Source organism: Platalea leucorodia, assembly GCF_965183815.1.
Source record: "Platalea leucorodia genome assembly, contig: HAP1_HAP1_SCAFFOLD_46, whole genome shotgun sequence".
Lineage (NCBI taxonomy): Eukaryota > Metazoa > Chordata > Aves > Pelecaniformes > Threskiornithidae > Platalea > Platalea leucorodia.
In genome coordinates, this window is record NW_028121454.1 from 229471 (window position 1) to 248707 (window position 19237).

The window sequence follows — 19237 nt, forward strand, 5'->3', positions numbered from 1 at the left end:
CTGAGGAGTTAGGCCTCGCTGGTGTCCTTTTACATGTACTACAGCAATTTCTTTTGGCCCCCTTATGGCCTGTAATACTTGAGTAATTAGCTCTTGGTGTATTAGTCCCTTTCCTTGTGAATTAATAAGTCCTCGTTCTTCCCATATTTTACCAAATGTATGTACTACCCCAAAAGCATATTTTGAATCTGTATATATTGTGCCACTCTTATTTTTCAATAATTTTAAGGCCTGCAGTATTGCGTATAACTCACAAGCCTGAGCAGACCAATTAGGACTCAAAGGTCCGGACTCGATTACTTCCAGGGTCTTTCCATTTACTAAGGCATAACCTGACTTTCGCTTCCCTTCCACTACTCGTGAGGAACCGTCCACATATATCTGTTCCCCTGTTGGTAACTCCGTTTCCTCTAAGTCAGGTCTTAACTTTGTTTGCTCCTCTATATTCCGGAGGCAATCATGTGTTAAAGGCTCATCTGGTTCCCCGTAGAGAAACTGAGCAGGATTCTGCAGAGAAGTTGTTTCTAATGACAATTTTGGGGAGGAGATTAAAATTCCTTCATATTTCAATAATCTAGCATCAGTAATCCATTTTTCTGCTTTCTGTTGTAGGACTCCCCGTATATTATGTGGGGATATCACTTTAATCTCTTCCCCAAAGGTAATTTTCTGTGCTTCTTCTACTAGCAAAGCGGCTGCCACTACTACTTGCAAACAATTCGGCCAGCCCCTGCTAACTGGATCAAGTAGCTTAGATAAATAAGCAACTGGCTTCTTGCTTCCTGCCCATTCTTGAGCAAGCACTCCATAAGCAGCACACTCTGTACTATTTACAAACAAAAAGAACGGCTTTTTCAAATCCGGGAAGCTTAATACTGGAGGATGCATTAACTCCTCTTTTAGTTTCTCTAATTGCTCCTCGTCTTCCTTTGTCCACTTAAGTAATCCTTCTCTGTTTAATTTATTATAGAGGAATTTAACCTTTCCACTGTAATCTTCTATCCACTGTCTGCAATACCTGGTTAGTCCTAATAATTGCCGTACCTGCCTTTTTGTTGTTGGGGCTTTTAGGGCTAGTATACCACTAATCCTTTCCGGATCCAATCTCTTAGTTCCCCTACTTAATCGGTGGCCCAAATATTTTACCTCATTTTCTACAAATTGCAATTTTGATTTTGATACTTTTAATCCTTGTAAACTAAGAAAGTTTAACAGCTGGATGCTAGCCTGCCTTACAGTGTTTTCATCTTTTCCAGCTATTAACAGGTCATCCACATACTGTACCAGCGTCACTCCCGGTATTTTATCATAATTTTGCAGGATCTGTTCCAGGGCCTGTCCAAATAAATTTGGGGATTCTGTAAATCCTTGAGGTAGGACAGACCATCGTAATTGCTGTTTTCGATGGGTATCAGGGTCCTCCCATTCAAAGGCAAAATAATCTCTACTGTTTTCATCTAAAGGACATGCCCAAAATGCGTCCTTTAAATCTATCACACTATACCACTGGTCATCCGGGCGCAACTGACTTAGTAGTGGATTTGCCACTACTGGGAATCGGGTCATAGTTCTTTTATTGATCTCCCTTAGATCATGCACTAATCGATATTTACCATCCTTTTTCTTTACTGGTAATATCGGGGTGTTAAAAGGGGACATGCAAGGTTCTAACAGCCCCTGTTGTAGTAACCTCTGAATTTCAGGTTTCAATCCCCTTCTGCCCTCTTCGGACAGGGGATACTGTTTAATTCTTGTAGGTACACCCGGGTTGTTTATAGTTACCTTAAAGGGTTTGATATCCAATTTTCCCACACTTTCTGGGGTGTACCACACTTCTGGATTTATACTTTGTTTCTTCCTCCCTCACCCTCCTTTTTCTTTTAGCGGGTACAAGCGAGTCCTTGTTTCCGATTTTATCCAAAGATGTGCGTACTCGCTTTCTTCTAAACTGAAAGGCTCCTTCGAGTTTACATAGATGTTTAGAGCCTGACAGATCCAATCTTCAAATGAACCAAACGGGGGCCATAAAACACTATCTCCCTTTATAGGTTTATTACCCCAAACTTCAATGCAGTAGTGAATCATTTTAACTTTACTCTTTCCCCGCCTAGAAGGGGAATCATCCCAATATTTAATCATCAATCCTAATGGACTATCCGGGGGAATGGGGGGTAGGCCCCCACCACTAACTCCCCCACCCATGGAACTAGAAGGCTTACTTTTCTTCTGTCCCATCTTCCGGAGCACTTTCACACACTCACACACACGCTTCCCCCATTTTGTGGCCCAGTCCCTCGCGGGATGTGGGAACCGCACTACCGAGGGGTGCGCACTCGCTTCGTCCTAGCAGACGTCTCACACATTATGCTCCGGGATACCCAACCCCAACCGAATGGAACACCGGCCTATACTTACTCAATCCTGAGTCTTCATTTGGTCTTCGTGCACAAAAATTACGGGGTTGCCGGCTTTATTTGCTTGTGACTAATTTAGGGTTCGTCGGTGAAGGGCTTGAGAGAAAATAACTCCCAACAAGGGCCGCCGAACTCGGCGGGGCGCCTCCCCCGGAGAGCTTTTCAATTCAATTGCCTTCATCCGAGTCACGGCACTAAATTTGTTATAAGTTACTCTCGCTTAAATTAATTGGAATAGAGAGTTGGTTAAACAATAGAAGCAGTTTATTGAATTAGGTAAGCAGCCACAAGCAAAACAGCGCTGGGCGGCCGGGGAGTCACAGCTCCGCCTAGGCGCGCGCACTTCTCACAATGAGTCCTGTTTTTATAGACCGCGGGTTCCGAGACACATTGGCACATCCTGGTCCGTCTTGCGCATGCGTGGGCTGTTGCTAGGGGGTCGTCTCGAGTCTCCTGGTGGTTGCGAAGAGGAGGGCTGTAATTTTCCTTGATCTTTTGACTTCTGCATACCTTCTTATCTGGCTTAAGACACAGCATGAGCTGTGAAGCAGGATGTTTATGGTGGGTCGAGTCCCTCAAAGGATTATATGACCTTATACTTATCAGGAAGTTGACATGGTTTGTTTGCCTATCCCCGTGTCTCCACTCTGGTTATTGTGAAACCTTGCCCCCCTCGGCAATCTTCCCCAATTTAAGCAATGAACAAACATTTACAAATTTATCACAGGCACCACTAAGCTGGTGGGCCATCTGTCCGTACACAGTAACAGCTGTGCCAACAGAGCTTCACTCCAGAGGCACCTTGAGAAACTCTGGGAAATGGCAACAGAAATCTCAGGAAGTTTTACAAGGAGAAGTTGCAAGTGCTTTTTGGGGGGCAGAATAAGCCCAAACATGAGGGCAGGCTGGGACCTGCACAGCTCTGGAGTGCCCCTGAGAAGAAGGGCCTGGGCACTAAGAGGAATGCCATAGGAGGCAGTGGTACCTGCTCACCATGAAGAAAGCCAGCCGCATAGAGGGCTGCATTAGTTGGAGCATGGGCACCCAGAGAAGGGAGTTATCATCATCCCCCTTGTCTCAGCACTGGTGTGGCCACATCTGGACCAGTGTGTCTGGGTGTGGGGCTCCCTGGTCTGGAGGAATGGGGAGGAACTGGAGGGGTTCTAGAGGAGATCTGGCAGGATGGGGTTTGGGGCCTGTGTGGAGATGCTGAGGGACCTGGGCTTCTTTAGGCTGGTGAAGTGGAGGCCCAGGGCACTACAGTAGTAGCCTGTAACTGCTTGAGGAGTGTTTTCAGTGATGATGGAGCTTTTGCTTGGTAGTGGGAAGAGAAGGAAACCTCCACAAAGTGCAGCTTGGAAGGTTCAGACTGGATGTGAGGAAAAAGAAATGTCACTCAAAGTGTAGCCTTGTGGTGCAAGAGGTGACCCAGAGGGAGTCTGGATCAGCCCATGGCTTTGTGTTTCAAGGAACAGCCAGGGATAGGTGGAGAGGTATCAGCAAAGGTATAGAAATGCCAGGGTGAGAGGTAGGTGGGAAAGCAAGAAGGATGTCAAGGGCCTGAAGGGAAAGAGGTGCAGGCATGGGACAGTGTAGGACAGCCTGCAGCAGAGATGGCCAAGGGCTCTAGCAAGGCTGAAAGGCCCAACAGGACTGAGGTCTTTTTTGTCTTGCCTATAGCAGTTGCCTCTGCCACCAAGGCTGGTGAGATGGAACTTTAATTGGAGGGTCTCGGGATCTGCCTTCCCAGGGCCTGGGGGTCAGGGTTTGGCCTTTCTGCTTCATAAAACAAACCAAAGGGTTTGCTCAGCGTTACAGGCACCTGTACAGAGCCTTTGCCTATCTGCAATCATTGCCTCCAATTACCTGCTCTAACAAGTCCATGGGGAAGCTTTGTCAGTAATGGTCCTCAGTGGGGCCCATTAATACTTCAAGGTACTTTGGGGTTTGCTTCTGACTTTGACTTCTTGAGCAGTTTGTTCAGTCTCCTCTCAGTGTCTGAGGTTCATGGAATGAGCCCCAAATGCCCTAACGAGCTCTTTATCTTTCTGTAATTTTCTTCAAGTCTTCAAGACTTGTATCGCTAACTGGAGCTGTTTCGTAGTGTAGTTAAGGAGGAAGATTTCAAAGTGCACCTAATAAGAATTATTTTTTATTTTAAAGGGAATACTTTATTAATTTTATTTTTTAGAGAAGAGGTTGTAGCAGCATTCTCCCTGTGGTAATGATCCAGAGTGTCTCCTCAGAAGGTCTGGACAGGTAGAAGAATCAGTTCCTTGAGGTCTGACACTGTATGGACAACCTTGCTCCTCACCTCCCAAACCTCCCCATTTCTGACATTGGCCCCCTGGGACTTGCATCACTGTTCCTTGCATCAGACTTCTGCCCTGGAGTCTGCAGCTGGATGTCACAGCTCCATTGCACCATCTCCCACCTGCTCTCCTTCGAGAACTGGCTGCACACAGGCACAGAAGAATTTTCCTATTTGCAAGCAAAGAAAAGCAAAGCATGATTGGGTTTCATAAACAATAAAACACACTCTGTAACCATATGCTCAATTCAAGTTACCTGTAATGAGGTTGCCTTTCTACAAGGGATAATCTTATGGGAAATATTTTAGTTAGGTAGATACAAAAAGATAGATATAACTAAAAAGTTGGCTGAAGAGACAATTAGACTACTGAAAGACAGGCCAGATTTACTCCCTGAAGCTCAAAGCAGCAGCATAGGGTAGGTAGGTGGATACAAAAAGATAGACATAAAGACAATTAAAGAGCTGGCTAAGGAGACAATTAGAGTGTTGAAAGAGAAGTAAGCTTTTACTCCCTGAAGCTCAACCTGTGAGAGGTATCGGAATGAACAAAGAACAAGGGGAGGAGAAAACTGGAGAAAAATGGCAAGGGCCTTTGCCGAGGCAGTCGGCATCTGCAAAGGTGTCTTCAGAAATGGCCATTGTATCAGGACAGGTGCAAATATATGAAAGATTAGAGAAACTGAATAGACTGTGTCACAGGCAAAATGGTGGTAATGGAGTTACAGGGGAAGATCGCTATTTCTTTTGAATCTCCCTTTTGTCTTGGGATGGGCAGAGGTCTCTTGTGAGTGAGGACAAGGCAATGTTGCACCCATCTTTGAAAGGGGCCCAAGGTGCGACCCTGGGAACCCCAGGCTGTACACGCTCACTGGGGTGAGGAGTCTGCCATCAATTAGAGTCCTCTTGGGTGACTTCTCTGGGCACCTAAAAGAGATGAGGGTGCCCAAAAGCAGTCAGCATGGACTTACCAAGGGTAAATCCTACTTCAGTAAGGCAGTGGTGACAGTAAGGAAAGCTCTCAGGTTTCCTGTGACCCTGGAAGAAAGTCACATGTCAGTACAGTCAGAGCAGCTGCAGCTTGCTTGTCCTGCTCCAGGCTGTGTGGCTCAGATGCAGGGCTACTTGACAGGTATCCCCACACAGCCCTGGTCACTTCCTTTGCTTCACCATTCATTTCCTTTTCATTAATTTCCCACCTCTCAAGTGCTACTCTTGAACCAGCCTTAGCCCCTCCCCTGCAAAAAGCCAACCCCTTTTCACCATTTCCCCACTGGCGCTGCCTTTCCTCACTTTGTACCCACCTTTGCTGTTTCTGAGATGGTTATCACGGTGCTTTCTCCCTTGATTAGCAACTCCATTACACTAGTACTCTTTTCTTATCATCATTAGTGTCCTGCAGCTGCTTAAGTTATGGTCTTGTTAAAGGCACCGTGCCTCAGGATGGACATCAGCACATGTACTTTCAGTGCTTGACTGCTGGAGGTTCAGTCCAGAGCAACCTCGACACATCTGGGGATTTGGCTGACAGAAACCTGAAGGTTTAGAAGGAAAAGCTGGAGAACAACTGCATGCAGCAGCATGGGCAGTGACCATACCAGCTAGGGAGTGCCCTGAGGAGAAGGGCCTGCGAGTCATGATGGCTGCCATAGGAGCCCGTGGGCTTTGCATTTCAAAAGGAAAATGGAGAGACTGGAGAGGGCCCAGAGGACGTCTGCCAAGATGGAGTGAGGAGCCTAAAGCAGGAGGTGTGAGGAGAGTCTGAGGGAGCTGGGCCTCTCTAGCCTGCTGAAGTGGAGGCATGGGGCAACCTAATAAGAGCTTACACCCCCCTGGAGAGGTGACAGATCCAAGCTCTCTTTTTGCAGTGGCCAATGAAAGAGGCAACAGCCACAAAGTGCCTCTTGGCAGGAAAATAGGAAAGATAAAATGGACTAGGATGAGCATTTCTGTGATCTCCACCTTTGGAAGTCGTCTTTGCTCCACAAAGTCGCAGCCAGCCTGGAGGCTGGACTAGAGTCCCCCTGTAGTCTCTTTCCCACCAACTCTTCCAGGAGTCTGGGCACTGACCATGTGCCCTAGGAGAAAAGATTAAGGTGGAGGTGAGGGCCTCTACATCATGTGCTCACAGGACAATTTAGGTTGGAAGGGCGCTCAGGTGATCTGTAGTCCAATGCCCAGCTCCAAGCAGGGCCAGCTCTGAGGTCAGACCAGGTTCCTCAGTAAATGTCAGCATCCAGAGGGAGAGTTTAGACATGAAGCTGGCATCTAGGCCACCATTACAGAAATGCAGACGAGATCTTTGGCCAGCTCCCTGAACAGCTCCCATCAGTACGCCATGCCTCCTGAGATTCCTGGGAACATCCACCTTCTTGTCCAGAGGAGTGGCTTCCTTAGGCAAGTGTCCTGGCATATCTCCAGAGCATGGGGTGCTTTAGGCTGGAAACAGAATTGAAACAAAGCCTCTGACTTGGGTACTATCAACTTCATTGCTAAGGGAGAGGGAGATGGAGGGATCTCAGCATTTCCAGCTTCCTGCAGAAGATTTAAGGCCTCTGAGAAAGGAGGTGAAGACAACAGTTTTGGACTAGCATAGCCTCTAGATCATTTCACTTGTGAAGGCTCTGCTTCAGTCATTGGCACCCAGAAATCTCACCTGCTTTGCCTTCCTCTCCTCCCAAAACCTGACCAAACGACAGGAGGTAAGGCAGCAGAAAGGCCCTTAGGCCTCTGTGAATCAGCTGGGGTCTGGCACTTGGAGGGCTACAGTGCCATTCCATTGCACATCTCATAGAGAATCAAGCAGGGAAGTGAGTCTGCAATTCTGTATCAGTAAGGTCCATGGACAGGCAGGGCTGTGTCTATGGCTGTGTCTGGAGACCTGTACACCTCCAGCATAGATCCAGCTGGGGCTGAAACTCAGGCCTGGCTTCAGTGGTCTCCTGGGCCCATGGACAGAGATGCAGGTAGAGGCCCCAGGTGAGGCTGGTCATGGCCATGAAGGCCTATGGATGCTCTCAGGGCCCTGACATGGGATCCCATGGGATCCCACCTGCCCGTGCCCTCAACAGTTCTCACTCCCTGATGTGCAGGGTCTGCTCTCTGCACCTCTCCTTCCCCATTTCCCTGGGAATCTGGGAGACAACCATTTCTTTGTCACTACAGCCAAGGCTGACGCTGCTCTTCACATCCCTGACGAGTCCTTCCTCTTTTGGGCGTATCAGGTCCAGGTGAGCAGAAGACTGGATGGCTCAGTTAGAAGCAGGAGAGGGGGTTGCAAGAAGGACAAAGTGCTGCTGAGAAAGTCCCTGGGGGAGGGCAGCCTGTGACCCAGCCACACTGTGGACATCATGCTGGTGGCGGACCAGCTAGATACCACCTCTGCAGAGAAGGACTTTGAGATCCTGGAGGACAACAAGCTGAGCATGAGCTTGCATTGCACCCTTGCAGCAAAGGCCAACAGCCTCCTGGGCTGCATTAGGAAAAGCCTTGCTGGCAGATGGAGGGAGGTGACCCTTCCCCTCCAGTCAGCACTGGGGAGGCCCCATCTGGAGTGCTGTGTCCAGTGCTGAGCTCCTCACTACAATAAAGTTGTTGACCTACGAAAGCAAGTCCAGCAAAGGGTGACAAAGCTGTTTTAAGGGACTGCAGCATCTTTCATAGGAGGAAATGCTGAGAGATGTGGGACTGTTCAGTCTGGAGAAGAAAAGGATCTTGTTAATGTGTATAAATACCTGATGGGAGGGCCTGAAGACCGAGGAGCCAAACTCTTCTCAGTAGTTCCCAGTGACAAGACAAGGGGTGATGGACATTTTCCGTCTGAAATCAAGAAAGCACTTTTAGATTGTGAGGGTGGTCAAACACTAGAGCAGGCTGTGGAGTCTCCATTCATGGAGATATTCCAAACCCAGCTAGAGACGGTGCTGACCAACCTGCTCTGGCTCACCCTGCCTCAGCTGAGGGGTTGGACCAGATGATCTCCAGAGATCCCTTCCAACCTCAACTATTCTGTAAGTATAAAGGAGAAAAGTAAGAGAGAAAGAAAGGAACAACACCTAGCCTTGACAACAAATACCTTGGAATCCTGTGGAGAGGACCCATGCTGAGAAGGGGGAAACTGTCATCAGGAAGGAGCAGCAGAGATGAACCACTAGGTACTGGCTGTAACCCCCATTTCCCATCCCGCTTGTGCCTCTCAGTGCCGGAGTGAGTGGAAGAACTGGGAATTAAGCAGTAATTTGAGCCTGGTGTCATGGTTTAACCCCAGCCAGCAACTAAGCACAACACAGCCACTCGCTCACTGCCCCCCGCAGTGGGATGGGGGAGAGAATTAGAAGAGTAAAAGGGAGAAAACTCATGGGTTGAGATAAAGACAGTTTAATAATTGAAATAAAATAAAATAAAATAAAATAAAATAAAATAAAATAAAATAAAATAAAATAAAATAGTAGTAGTAGTAGTAGTAGTAGTAGTAATAATAATAATAATAATAATAATAATAATAATATAGAAAGCATGTGTTGCATGATGCAATTGCTCCCCACCCCATCCCTGAGCAGTGGTCCCCCACCCCTGGCCAACTTCCCCCAGCTTCTGTACTGACCATGATGTCAAATGGTATGGAATAGCCCCTTGGCCAGTCTGGGTCAGCTGTCCTGGCTGTGCCCCCTCCCATCTTCTTGTGCACCTGGCAGAGCATGGGAAGTTGAAAAGTCCTTGACTGGTGTAAGCGCTACTTAGCAACACCTAAACCATCAGTGTGTTATCAACATTATTCTCATAGTAAATCCAAAACACAGCACTGTACCAGCTACTAGGAAGAAAATTATCTCTATCCCAGCCAAAACGAGGACACTGGGAAAAAAGAAGTTGGGTAGGGAATGGTCTTCAATGTTTTTATCATAGTTTCTCACTATCCAAATTTATTTTGACAATAAATTGGAAATTGGTAAGTGATCTCTCTGTCTTTATCTGGACCCATGACCTTTTTAATCTTATTTTCCCATGTCCCCCCGCCCCATCATTTTGAGGAGGGTGGGTGAGTGAGTAGCTGGGTGGGTGTCTGGATGCTGGCCAAGGCTAACCCACCACAGGACCGCATCAGGAATGCTGTGTCCAGTATGGGGCTCTCCAGTACAAGAAAGAACCTGAGAGACTGGAGTGAGTCCTGCAGGGGCCAGAAATGTGGTTGGGGCCTGGAGCCCACTCTGGACAAGGAGAGGCTGAAAGAGCTGGGGATTTTTGAGAAATCTCTCCAAGTCAAACACAGGAGCAAGGACCCAGGCCAGGTGGTGGGATCTCAGTCAATGGAGATCTCAACATTTGCTGAGACAAGGCCATGAGCACCTGAACGAGCTGGAGCTGTTTGAGAAAGGGCTTGGCTGAGAGACCATCTGTGGCAAGAGCCCTGGGACTTGTGTGTAATAAGTGTCAGTAGGAAACTGCTTCCCTTTTTCTTAATAAAGGTGGTGGAGCTGGGTAACCACAGAGCCCCGGAGGAGGACAGAGGTGACCATGAAGCAAAGGTCCCTTCTCAGGATTGAGGTGTATGGCCAGCAATGGAAATGGCCGGTGTGTGGGAGGATTTCCATGAGAGAGCTTCCCTGGGCTGTCCAGGGACCATGGCAGAGACCAAGCCCCTCTTCTGCACCTTCAGTGCCTTGCTTCCTTCACCGTGATGCCTGGCTTTGCACTGAGAGCACCCTGCTGGGTGCCCCCACCCAGCTTAGCTCTACACTGGTGCTTTCCTCTCCCGGGCACTTCCCAGCCCAGCCCAGCCCCTCCCCAGCTCTCCAGAACCTCCCCTGCTCCCTCCCCAGCCCAGCCCAGTCTGGGCTGACCCCACAGTAGCGTCCACCACAGGGTGCTGCAGAGCTCTGGGAACTCACCCCACAGCCACCCCCCTCTGAAGGGCACAGCAGGTCCTGGGGGGCAGAGAGGGTTCTCAGCCTTCCCCATTAGCCCCAGGGCTGAGGTCCAGCCATAGCCTGAGGAGACAGAGGCCAGTGTCTCCTATTGTCTCCAAGAGAACCTTATTGCCAACTGACAGAAGCCCCTCTAAGACAGCCCCTCTCCCCAGCACAAGACTCCTGGCCCAGGGGCTCCTCAGGCTGCTCCTGCTGCCCCATTAACAGTGCAGCTTGCCCAAGTTGGTGCATGCAGAAATCAGTCTCTCTGCCATTTATCCCCCCGTGGAAGCACAGAGTTGCTCCTTTGCTCTTCCATAGGGACGTCCCTGCACCCAGAGTGCCTTATCCCAGGGAACTGTGCCCATGGAGGACCCAAGCACAGCAGCATGACCTCGTGGGAGTAATCTCTTCAGCCTCTTCCTGACCTCAGGTTTGGAAGAAGAGCCCAACCTCCAGACATCTGCACTGAGGAAATTCCCTTTTATTGCAGAGATGTGACACAGGAGGCCACCTGTACAGTTGTGCCAGATGCATGTACAAAGGCCTCTAGGTCAGACAGACTGGTGTCTTGTCTCCGGAGAAGTGGAGTGGCTGCAGACTTTCTTGGACAAACATGGTTATCACAGATAAAATGCCCAAAGCACAGGAGGATCCTGATATGAACTGGAAATCTCTTGTGAAGAGACATGGGTAGCTATTGCTGCTGCAAGACTACTGATTGAATCATCTTCTTCAGTGCGTCCTTGAGCTCCTGGTTCCTCATGCTGTAGATGAGGGGGTTCACTGCTGGAGGCACCACTGAGTAGACAACGGCAACCACCACATCTAGGAATGGGGAGGAGGTGGCAGGGTGTGGGATATCTGAAAAGCCAAGGACATGTAGTGAGGAACCCAGACTCAGACTATGTGGACTTAATCTGCATTTAACGCAAGAGGAATTCAAGGATGCTGCGAAGGTCGACTGTGGTTTGGAAGACATGAAACAAGCAGATTAAGAGGAAGAAACTATTGGCTTGCAATGTTGAAAACAAGATATGGGAGAAGCGGGCGGTGCGTGTGAACTATTGTTATGAACGAATCAGAATATTGCTAGTAGCGCACGAACAGCATATTGCCAAACATAGTTAACCAATTAGCGATAAGTTTATGCATGATTAGGAAGGCAAGAAACTATATTAACTAAGCTGTGTATGTAATAAAGAGACATTTTGCTTGATCATATTGATCGTGTGCTGTGTCCGTGACTTCCGCGTCAGCAGGTGGCGCCCGAACAGGGACCCTCAGATCGGAGTTGGATTTTCTGACGAAACCGAGAACGGAGGGGGCGGAAGCCGGCCGAAGGTGAGTGCTGCCCCAGCACTCGGGAGACGCTAGCGCGAAAGGTGGAATCTCACCCTGATCAGGTGAGCGGCCGGGGAGGAGATGGGGGCTACCATGACAAAAGAAGAGTCAGCGGTGGTTAAGCTCCTCCAACATATCCTCTCAACGAGAGGTATAAGTTATGACTCGTCTACTCTGAAAGCGTTATTGCTCTGGGCAAAAGGAAAGGATTTGATCCCCATGGTTGGAGTTGCCTCTGATGCTATGACATGGGAGAAAATAGGGGCAGAACTGTGGGAAGAAATAAGTAAAGGATCCAAAGAGACGAGCAAATTCCCCACTGTGTGGAGACTGATTCATGAAACTTTAAAAAGCATGGGGGAGGAGCGGCAAGTCGCTGCATCGGCATTCGCGGCTTTGACTCCAGGGGGCGGGCCAACGTCTGCAACCAGTATGTTGTTTTCGGGTCCGACAATCCCTGCAGCGACCCCAGCCCGCGTTGCAGGAGGGGTCCGGATCCTAGCAGGGACTGCAACTGCAGCTCCCACCACCACCGAAGTGCAGTCACCAGAAGAAAACACTGCAGAGGCTACTCCACCATCGCCCGATGTACCACAGTCGGACCACCCTCCGAGTTACGATGAGGCTGATCCGCCAAATCGACCCCCCTCACCGGTGGCGACCACCTCACTTTACCCTCCTTTGCCACCAGGTGGCGAAGAGGAGGAGGAAAACGATGGTGTTCTAGAGGAGAAAGCTGAATTACAGGAATTGATAAAAAGACTAGAGACTTTAGAAGCGCGATTGGCGGCCCCGCCAGAAAACCCACCAACGTCACTGTCCGCATTATACCCAGGACGGTCAGCACCCAACGTTTTTGCTCCAACTAGGACACCGGTGGAAACTGGTGCTTTTCCGTCTTTGCCACCACAACAACCATTGGGGGGTGGGCGGGTATTCGGGCAAGGGATGTTGGTGGGAGGAGTTGGGGATCCGTCAATGCGATGGAAAGGTGTTATCCGAGATGCCATGATAGAGGGACAGGTTTTACCCATGGCTTTTCCTGTTGTAGTTGATAATAATGGGAGAGGCGTATGGGAAGCACTGGACTGGAAAATACTGAAAGAAGCGAAAAGCGCTGTTACTCAATATGGTTTAAAATCACCATGTACTCAATCTATATTACAGCACATTTTTTCAGCACAGTTATTAACTCCTTATGATTCTAGAATGATTGTCCAGATGCTATTACCACCATCGCAACAACTACAATTTTTCCAACATTGGCAAACTGCCTGTGATAGGGCAGCTTCAATACCTCGACAACAAGGCGATCCGTTATTCGGAATCCAGGCTCAAATGTTAATGGGCGCAGGGCCTTTTACGCGACCTGGTTGGCAAGCGCAGTTTGCTACCGAGGCATTGCAATTGAGTCAGGAGTTAGCTTATAAAGCTCTTAGTAAGATGCAGGATGAGAAAATTAGACCTGCTTTTACCGCTGTAAGGCAGGGACCCACTGAATCGTACGGCAAGTTTATTGATCGTTTGCACGCTGCAATTATGGCTCATCCAGATATGGATGAGGGAATGAAAGTAAAGTTCTTAGATATGCTTGCTTTTGATAATGCTAATGAAAAAACAAAAAGAGCACTCAGTGTGTTGCCAAGAGGATCCAGCACAGGACAGTTGCGAGAGGCTGCTGAGCGAATGTTAGAACAAGAAAAGGCTACGGTTATGGCCGCAGCTGTAGGTGCAGCAGTGAAGCCGTTGGTATCAAAAAAGCAAGGGGGAAAAAAGGACAAGAAGTGCTTTAATTGTGGAAAACTAGGCCATTTTAAAAAAGAATGTAGGAGTCCAATTAATACTGAGGGTTGGAAAGAAAAATGGTGTACGAATTGTAAAAAAGATAATCACGACACCCAAGAGTGTCGAAAATCGGGAAACACGGCGCGGAGCGCGCCACACCCAAGCGTGAAGACAGAAGTGCAGGGTGCTTGGACCGCTGCGCAGCCGCCACAGCCGGTAGCGCCGGAGTGGACCTGGCAACAGCAGTAGACATAACCTTAACAACGTCTGAGGTTAAATTAATTGATTCAGATCAACAAGGACCTCTAGGGCATGGGTTGAGTGCACTGCTCATAGGCCGTTCTTCAATATCACGAAAAGGTATATTTATAGTACCAGGACTCATCGATGCGGATTTCTGTGGAACCATAAAGATTATGGTATGTACCTTAACGCCACCACTTACAATACCAGCACAGTCTAAAATAGCTCAATTAATACCATTTCATGCGTGTGTCCCTAAAGTGCATTCAATTGTACGTGGGCATGGAGGTTTTGGATCCACAGGATTACCAAATGTGTTATTAGCAATAGATATTACCAAGGGAAAACCTGAAGAAAGGGTAACATGAAGACATCCTAATGGACAATCTTTAGTACTGTCAATGTTAATTGACACGGGGGCAGATGTAGCTATTGTCCCTCTCACAAAATGGCCTCGTCATTGGCCACTGGTACCTGCAGCTAGCAGTGTTGTGGGAGTCGGGGGGGCACAATGCACGATGATTAGCAAATTACTGATAGCATTCAATTTTGAAGACGGTGCCACTGTTACCACAAGGCCATATGTAATGCACTTGCCTGTAGCTCGTATAGGTCGGGATATATTATCCCAAATGGGAGCCAAACTTGTAACCCAGCATTTTTAGGAGCGGCCATGGTTGAGCAGCCCATCTTAAAACTCACCTGGACTACGACAACACCAGTGTGGGTAGACCAGTGGCCGCTGAAACAGGAGAGGCTGCATATTTTACAAAATTTAGTTAAAGAACAGTTAGAAGCAGGTCACATTGTGCCTTCCACAAGCCCTTGGAACACACCCGTTTTTACCATCCCGAAAAGATCTGGAAAATGGCGATTGTTGCATGATTTACGAGCGGTGAATGCTGTAATGCAAAATATGGGGGCATTACAGCCAGGATTACCCTCCCCTGTGATGATCCCAGAAAATTGGGAGTTACTCATCATTTATGCCTTCGAACCTCCCCATGGTGGTGGAATAAAGCAGAATGTCCCTGTGGCGGTGGCCCCATGTCTTAGACCCTCCCCATAGTGGTGGAACCAATCAGAATGTCCCCGTGGTGATGGCCCATTGCCTTAGAACCTCCCTAGGGTAGTGGAACCCATCAGAACATCCCGGTGTAGTGGCCCCACGCCTTCGAACATCCCTGTGGTGACGGAACCCATCAGAACTTTTCCACGACTGTAGCCCCATGGCTTGAAACCTCCATGCAGCGGTGGAACCCATCAGAATGTCCCCGTGGTGGTGACGCATGTCCTTACAACATCCCCGTGGTGGTGGAACCCATCACAACATCGCTATGGTGGTGACCCGTTGCCTTCGAACCTCTGCGTGGTAGTGAAACCCATCAGAATGTCCCTGTGGCGGAGGCCCCACGCCTTAGAAGCTCCCCGTGGTGGTGGAACCCATCAGAACGTTACTGTCGTTCTGGCCCCGTGAGTTCCAACCTCTCCGTGGTGGTGGAACACAGCATAACGTTCCCGTGGCGGTTGCCCCATGTCGTAGACCCTCCCCGTGGTGGTGAAACCCATCAAAACGTCCCCGTGGTTATGGCCCATTGCCTTAGAACCTCCCTATGGTGGTGGAAACCATGAGAACGTCACCATAGTGGTTCTCCTGCACCTTAGAACCTGCCGGTAAGGTGGAAGTCATCAGAACGTCCCCAGGGTGGCGGCCCCACGCCTTAGAAGCTCCCTGTGGCGGTGGACCCCATCAGAACATGACCATGGTGGTGGCCCCGTGACTTACAACCTCCCTGTTGTGGTGGAACCCATCAGAATGTACCCATTGCGGTGGCCCCACGTTTTACAACCTCCCCTTGGTGGTGGAACCCATCAGATCGTCACTGTGGTGGTTCCCTTGTGTCTTAGAACCTCCCGTTGGTGGTGAAATCCATCAGAACGTCCCCAACGTGGTGGTCCCATACCTTTCAACATCCCCGTGGTGGTGGAACCCATCAGAACGTCCCCGTACGAGTGGCCTCACGCCTTCGAACCTCCCCGTGCCAATGGAACCTATCAGAACATCTCCACGATTGTAGCACCATGCCTTGGAACCTCCGTATGGCGGTGGAACCCATCAGAACGTCCCTGTGGCGGATGCCCCACGCCTTTAGAACATCCTTGTCGTGGTGGAAACAAGCAAAACGTCTTTGTCGTGGTGTCCCCATCCCTTCGAACCTCCCCGTGGCAGAGAAACACATCAGAACGTCCCCGTGGCGGTGGTCCCACGGCTTAGACCCTCCCGGTGGTGGTGGAACCCATCAGAACGTCCCCGTGGCGGTGTCCCCATGCCTTAGAATGACCCTGCGGTGGGGAATCCATCAGAACATCACCGTTGTGGTGGTCCGATTTTTTCAAACCTCCCCGTGGTGGTGGAACCAAGCAGAACGTCCCCATGGTGGTGGCCCGGTGGCTTAAAACCTCCCCATGGTGGTGGAAGCCATCAGAACGTCCCCGCGGTAGTGGCTTACGCCTTTGAACCTCTCTGTGGCGGTGCAGCCTATCTGAACATCTCCACGACTGTAACCCCATGCCTTGGAACCTCCGTGTGGCGGTGGAACCCATCAGAACATTGCCGTGGTTGTGTCCCCGTGTCTTTGAACATCCCCATGGTTGTGGAACCCATCAGAACGTCCCCGTGGCAGTGGCCGCAAGTCCTAAACCCTTCCAATGTTGGTGGAACCCATCATAACGTCTCTGTGCTGGAGGCCCCGTGCCTTAGAAGGTCCCTGTGGTGGTGGAACCCATCAGAACGTCACCGTGGTAGCGGTCCCATTCCTTCGAACCTCCCTATGGGGGTAGAACCCATCAGAACATTTCCACGATCGTAGCCCCATGCCTTGGAACCTTCGTGTGGCAGTGGAACCCATCAGAACATCACCGTGGTGGTTCCCCTGCGCCTTACAAGCTCCCGGTGGTGGTGAAATCCATCACAACGTCCCCGTCATGGTGGCCCCGTGCCTTTGAACGTCCTCGTGGTGGTGGCACACAGCAGAACGTCCCCGTGGCGGTGGTCCTATGCCTTAGAACCTCCCCATGCTGGTAGAACCCATCAGAACGTCTCCGTGCTAGTGGCCCCGTGCCTTTGAACATCCCCGTGGTGGTGGAACCCATCAGAACGTCACCGTCGCGGTTTCCCTGCGCCTTGAGAATCTCCCCGTGGTGGTGGAAACCATCAGAACGTCCCCGTGGTGGTTCCCCTGCGTCTTATAACCTCCTGGTGGTAGTGAAACCCATCAGAACGTCCCCGTCGTGGTGGCCCCGTGCCTTAGAAACTCCCCGTGGTGGTGGAACCCATCAGAACATTTTCACGATCATAGCCCCATGCCTAGGAAGCTGCGTGTGGCGGTGGAAGCCATCAGAACGTCCCCGTGGTGGTGGAACCCCTCAGAACATCACTGTCGCGGTTCCCCTGCACCTTAGAACCTGCCGAAGAACGTGGAACCCATCAGAACATCCCCAGGGTGGCGGCCCCACGCCTTAGAACTTCCCCGTGGCGGTGGAACCCATCAGAACGTGACCATGGTGGTGGCCGCGTGACTTAGAACGTCCCGGTTGCGGTGGAACCCATCAGAACGTCCCCGTCGTGGTGGCCCCGTGCCTTACAACCTCCCCGTGGTGGTGGAAACCATCAGAAAATCACCGTGGTGATTCCCCTGCGCCTTTAGAATCTCCCCGTGCTGGTGGAACCCATCAGAACGTCCCTGTGGTGGTGGCCCGTTGCCTTAGAACCTCCCTATGGTGCTGGCACCCATCAGAACATCACTGTCGCAGATCCCCTGCACCTTAGAACCTGCCGAAGAATGTGGAACCCATCAGAACGTGCCCAGGGTGGCGGCCCCAAGCCTTAGAACTTCCCCGTGGCGGTGGAACCCATCAGAACGTGACCATGGTGGTGGCCGCGTGACTTAGAACCTCCCTGTTGCGGTGGAACCCATCAGAACGTCACCGTCTTGGTGGTCCCATGCCTTACAACCTCCCCGTGGTGGTGGAACCCATCAGAACGTGACCATCATGTTGGTCCCATGCCTTCTATCCTCCCTGTGGCGGTGGAACCCATGAGAACGTCACCGTGGTGGTGTCCTGTTGCCTTAGAACCTCCCTATGCTGGTGGAACCCATCACAACGACCCTGTGGTGGTGGCCCCGTGCCTTACAACCTCCCTGTGGTGGTGGAAACCATCAGAACATCACCGTGGTGGTTCCCCTGCGCCTTTAGAATCTCCCCGTGGTGGTGGAACCCATCAGAACGTCCCTGTGGTGGTGGCCCGTGTCCTTAGAACGTCCCTATGGTGCTGGAAGCCATCAGAACATCACTGTCGCAGATCCCCTGCACCTTAGAACCTGCCGAAGAACGTGGAACCCATCAGAACATCCCCAGGGTGGCGGCCCCACGCCTTAGAACTTCCCCGTGGCGGTGGAACCCATCAGAACGTGACCATGGTGGTGGCCGCGTGACTTAGAACCTCCCGGTTGCGGTGGAACCCATCAGAACGTCACCGTCGTGGTGGTCCCATGCCTTACAACCTCCCCGTGGTGGTGCAACCCATCAGAACGTGACCATGGTGGTGGTCCCATGCTTTCGATCCTCCCTGTTGCGGTGGAACCCATGAGAACGTCACCGTGGTGGTGTCCCGTTGCCTTAGAACCTCCCTATGGTGCTGGCACCCATCAGAACATCACTGTCGCAGATCCCCTGCACCTTAGAACCTGCCGAAGAACGTGGAACCCATCAGAACGTCCCCAGGGTGGCGGCCCCACGCCTTAGAACTTCCCCGTGGCGCTGGAACCCATCAGAACGTGACCATGGTGGTGGCCGCGTGACTTAGAACCTCCCGGTTGCGGTGGAACCCATCAGAACGTCACCGTCGTGGTGGCCCCGTGCCTTAAAACCTCCCCGTGGTGGTGGAAACCATCAGAACATCACCGTGGTGGTTCCCCTGCACCTTTAGAATCTCCCCGTGGTGGTGGAACCCATCAGAACGTCCCTGTGGTGGTGGCCCGTTGCCCTAGATCCTCCCTATGGTGCTGGCACCCATCAGAACATCACTGTCGCGGATCCCCTGCACCTTAGGACCTGCCGAAGAACGTGGAATCCATCAGAACGTCCCCAGGGTGGCGGCCCCATGCCTTAGAACTTCCCCGTGGCGCTGGAACCCATCAGAACGTGGCCATGGTGGTGGCCGCGTGACTTAG

The 19237-nt window shown here is 50.6% G+C and overlaps 1 protein-coding gene across 1 annotated transcript in view; it reads right to left on the reverse strand.

The window, feature by feature from the left end:
• Nucleotides 1-11328: 11328 nt before the first annotated feature.
• Nucleotides 11329-19237, reverse strand: part of LOC309603297 (olfactory receptor 14J1-like) — a gene marked incomplete at both ends in the record, with an annotated part of 28482 nt that continues 20573 nt past the window's right edge. Inside the window, 1 exon segment of the mRNA XM_082338179.1 lies at nucleotides 11329-11430. Within this exon segment, the coding sequence (XP_082194305.1) occupies nucleotides 11329-11430 (102 nt within the window).